The 5,000-nt window shown below is 39.8% G+C and overlaps 1 protein-coding gene across 2 annotated transcripts in view; it reads left to right on the top strand.

Annotated features, from left to right (window-relative positions):
• Window positions 1-5,000, top strand: part of Abca13 (ATP binding cassette subfamily A member 13) — a 433,105-nt gene that overhangs the window by 128,214 nt on the left and 299,891 nt on the right. For both annotated transcript variants that reach the window (XM_021210848.2, XM_029545204.1), the window contains one exon: window positions 618-757. In XM_021210848.2, the coding sequence (XP_021066507.1) occupies window positions 618-757 (140 nt within the window). The remainder of the gene's footprint in view (window positions 1-617; window positions 758-5,000) is intronic.

Below are 5,000 nucleotides of genomic sequence, written 5' to 3'. Positions count from 1 at the left end.
TTTCAAGGCTTACCACTCTTTTGGGTAAAAGAACCGGTTATACTGATGTAATTTTTATTTATAAATGTTGTAATAATTAATTACCAATCATTACAATGATGAATTGCCTATGGCTTTAGACAACGTAAGTAGACTTGTTATTGAAATCAATTAACTTTATAATAGGAACCACCATAAGGTACTGTTTGAGTCAACATAGTATGATTTAATGTTCTAAAAGTAGTGACTGTGATACTTTTATATGGATTATCAGAGAGAATCCAGGAGCAACTTGATAAGGTGACTACATAAAAAAAGTCCTATTCTCAACGTTATGATTATTGAAGTAAGAATTTTCTTCATTAAAACACATTAAAAATAACCCCCAATCTCTCTTTTTATGAGTGTCTGAGCCATCAGTATTAGAGACAACAGCCTGGATGGTGGGATCTTGATGTCTCTTAGGGGACAAGGAATGCTGAGTCAGGAACATGAAAACTGGAAGTGCAGTTCAGAAAAACACCCTGAATGAGTCATTTCATTGAAAATTAAGGCTTAGTGGAAGTGTATGCCAGTTTCAACATTAACTAGAGATGCTTTACCAACCTAATAGTTTCCCTCCTCTTTTTATGTGGCAGCACCATTCTGTTTGAAGCTTTATCAGGAAATTCTGCAGTCTCCAAATGGTGCACTGATATGGTCTTTTCTAAAACCTGTATTACATGGAAAAATATTGTATACACCAAACTCTCCAGAGATTAATGAGGTCATTCAAAAGGTAAGTTAAAACAAGTAACATTTTTGTAGGGCATTCAACACACTGTGTCAGGCAGAAATTGCTACATATGTAATGTGATTACTATATTCATTGTGTTACATAACATTTTTTTATGTTGATTCCAGTTTGTTTTGTCCTGACATTACCCTGTCATTCTTGATGTGTGTGGGGGTTTGCTGAGCAATTTGCTTAGAGGAAGCTTTGGAGGCAGGGAGGGTTACTTAGAGTCACCAATGCAGTGAACTCACTAACTTTAATATCGAAAATTAAGGACAATTACAAATAGGACAGTTTCAGGTAAGGTAAATTTCAGTTCCAGTAAAACATTGGGAATGCATTTAATCTGTTTAAGATTACATTTAAGATGTTTAATGCATCTGATACTGAAGAGAGAATTCAGTGATGCACATCTCCTAAATCATGAGTCCCCACATTGTGTAGTTTTTGATCAGTCACCTTTTAGTATATTGTATAGCTTCTCCAGTCTCATTATTCAAAGACCTCCTATATAATATTTGCATTAAAAACTGTGTTCTCAGCCGGGCGTGGTGGTGCCCACCTTTAATCCCAGCACTTGGGAGGCAGAGGCAGGCGAATTTCTGAGTTTGAGGCCAGCCTGGTCTACAGAGTGAGTTCCAGGACAGCCAGGACTACACAGAGAAACCCTGTTTCAAAAAATCAAAAATAAAAAAAAAATGTGTTCTCCTGGGGACTTTCTTATCTTGTTTCTGTGTAAACAACCATACTGTATTTTCTTGGGAGACTTCTCTTGTTTCTGGGGAGGTTGTGAGCCTGCAGGCACCTTAAATGGTCACTTTTGCAAAGACACAGGAACAATTTGATCCTATTTTCAAATACAGAAGATCCTATCAATGAATGACAAACTCTAAGCTTTAAGCACTAGTAGTAACTTAAATGTATGGTGTGGTCATAGGACCAGTGACTTATTTTTGGCCCAATGCACTTTCAAGAGAACTAGACTTATTCCCCTTGAGACTGCTATGGGATGTCACAGCAAGCCTCCTGGGTACTTGCCACCTGTCACTTAGCCCGTGGCTGCACAGCCCTCAGCATGCCCTCTATAGTATTTATAAACTTAGTTTTTTTTTTTTTTTTAACTTTAAAATGTCCTCTAGGAGGGATGTTTGCCAAAGTCTAAGTTCCTCTGTTGGAATTCTAGCTATCAGGAGTCTAAGGCCTCTAGTAGCTATTCCATCTGAAGCTCTGCTCAAGACTGTCATTCTGCCATCACACCTGGAAGAGATGTGCACACCAGCACTCTGACCAAAGCCCACGCTAGGCGATGCCCTTTGTGTATAAAACTTACTAAGGTCTCCCATAGTTGAAGAATTTCATGGAAAATGTCTATATCTTAGTTTAACTTTTTAAAAAAGGCTATGGATTTTTATATTAATTATATTAATATCATTATTAATATGTATTATATCACACTACATGCTGTGTTGTATTTTTTACTTATGGGATCCTCTTCAAAAGTGTGAAAGAAAAGGCAAACAGCTGAGGAAACAAAAAATAGTATAATGGGCCAGTGATGTAGTGGTCCAGATCCGGGGACACACATTACATCAGTGTTCTCAGAATAAGGATTTCAGAAGAACCCGACACGCTCTCACTGGTTCTTGCTTGGCCCCCCAGTGAGTTACAGAGGTAGTCTAAGAGTATATGTCTACTCTGCTTGTTTACATGTCTGGGGTCTGTGCCCTGCCTTGTTCTACCTAGTTAATGTCATCAGAGACCATGTACTGTCTTACATTTGCACTCATAAAGCTGACTTAATGCCATTGTCCCTTGGATAAATTATTCTTGCCGTCACCGATGGTCATTTAGTTTTATGAAAATTGGTTCTGGTCTTTAAACACAGGGTCACATGTCCCACACAGCAGAGAGATAACTTGTTGCAATGCTATCTATGCTGTTGGAGTGATTGGAGCTGTAAATGGAAGCCATTCTCTCCATTGCAGTATTTCAGGCAGTGATGGATCACACAATTGGTGGTGGTCTTATAAAGTTATAATGGAGCTGAGAAATTCCTACTGCCCTTTGGCGACATAGCTGTCATCAAGTCATTGCACAATGCATTACTCATGTGTTTGTGATGATGCTGGCACTTTGGATAGAATAGAGAACAGAAAATTGTGTGCACTGTACTAAATTTAATACTGAAAATTACGCCACTGTTTTATGAATTTGGTATACTGTATGTTTATTATTATTTCAGTGTCTTGTACTTGTGAAAATGCTTGACTGGAAAACAGGAGGCCATGTTCTAGTTGTAACAGCCCCATATATCTTGTGCTAGCCATGTCTCTTGATTAACCTGTATCATTTAGGTTCATATCAATGCACTCTAAGCTGTGTGCACAACATGAACTGGGCTGATGATGACGATTTTCAGAGTGGCTCTTGGTCAATGATGGACAGCTGTGGGTGCTGCTTAGTCTTAGCATCTTGGTTATTTCTTATTAGGTAGAAACATAGGAAACTACCAATTTTATGGGAAAATATTAATGAAAATCAGTGATTTTTATATGATTTAATTTGTGAAACTCAGGTTGGTAAGAATTGCAATCTCTTGGTCAGGAAGGTGGGGGTTTAAGCACTCCTTTGCCAAATTATGTGTGGCCTCAGGCTTACTGCTTCTCTTAAAAGTGATCTTTTCCTCCACCAGAAAAAAATGAGACCTGGATGCCCACTAGATAAATCATTCACATCCTCTGTCCAAGCCAGGACAGTGCACAGTCCCACTGTCTCATGTCTTCTACAGAGCCAGCAGGAGACAGAGGGAGCAAGTGGGACCTGTGCTGAGTTAGTGGAATGCACTGAGATATGCAGGTTTGTGTTTCCAGGCCAGCTGGATGACAAGGAGGAGGCGGTGCTGTTCAGAATGCTTTCTTAATTGAAATGTTCCCCTAGTATTGAGCCAAGTGTTCTCTTTGGTCACAAGAGACCTCCTGGGCCGGAGAACCAAGAGCGTCTTTTTCATTCTGACAGTCATTTACTGAGAGGTCATGGAAGCAGATATTAGGCCTGCCTATTTCTCTGGGCCTACTGACCTGTGACTGAGCAGAATTTTGCAGACCAAGGACAGCGTGCAGTGAGGAACAAGGGGACTGGTGGGTGATGGCCCATTTCCAGATCTCCCTGCAGTCCAGGAACTTTCTATATTGGGATCTGTGCTGGTAGCAGGAGCCAGAGACTAAAAGGCATGTTGATTCCCGACAACTGGACCCTCCTGGTGACTGTGGTCACTTTAGGACTATAATGTAGAGTCCTACCTCATAAAAGACATCAAAGGATTGGTGTCCCTGCATCAACCACCCATCATCTGATCACCTCTGTCACCTTCTAAAATGATTGAAGTGAGTTTGAAAACTTCACCTTCTTGGCATGCTTAAGTGGTCTTAACATAGTGAATTTTGTTATCTTTTCTTCTCAGTTATTACCATTTTTCTGAGCACAGCATCAATTTTGTTATATTCCAAGGTAAAGAGACTAAGAAGATAACGAAAACAGGGCAAGTTTAATATGGATGATCATAACTATAAAAAGCATAAGAGGATTTGTCAGTAATAGAAAGACAACACTGGAGACTGCAGTAATGACAGAGTAATGCAGTAATACCCTTGTGGAAGTAGTCTTTCATCTCTGACTTGAGTTCCAAATTGCATTGAAGAGAGCAAAAAGGCAGAAAGGAGCCTGAGCATCTATACTCTGGAGTATCAGAAGAAGTATGCAAGCTTAATGTTGTGCTAAGAGGGAAAGATTACAGGGTCCATCCTCATCACTGAGAACAGGGGTGACAGGAAAGTTGCAAGATGCTAACTTGATGACTGGAGCAGTCAGTCATAATTTGTTTTCTTTAGAGAAATGAGACTTTTGAGGCCTAGAGTTTCTATACTGCTCAGTAGTTCTCAAGTAGAAATTCTAATCAAGTACAAGTTTGAGACAAGATGGAGGCAGAACTGACCCCTCTAACCATTATACCATGAGCCCACACAGGCTGGATACCTTGTCAGTGCTGCAGGTCTACTATAGAGAGGAGCAGTTGACATTTTCAGTTCCCAGATGAAGATGCTGAGTTTTAGGGCTGAGTAAATTTTGCACTCAATCTCAGGTCTTTTTGATCTTCCACTCAGTATTTCTTTTTTTCTTTTCTTTTCTTTTCTGTTTTTTGGTTTTGAGACAGGGTTTCTCTGTGTAGCCCTGGCTGTCCTGGAACTCA

This window comes from Mus pahari, chromosome 13 (genome assembly GCF_900095145.1).
Source record: "Mus pahari chromosome 13, PAHARI_EIJ_v1.1, whole genome shotgun sequence".
Lineage (NCBI taxonomy): Eukaryota > Metazoa > Chordata > Mammalia > Rodentia > Muridae > Mus > Mus pahari.
This window is presented reverse-complemented; position numbering and strand designations above follow the sequence as displayed.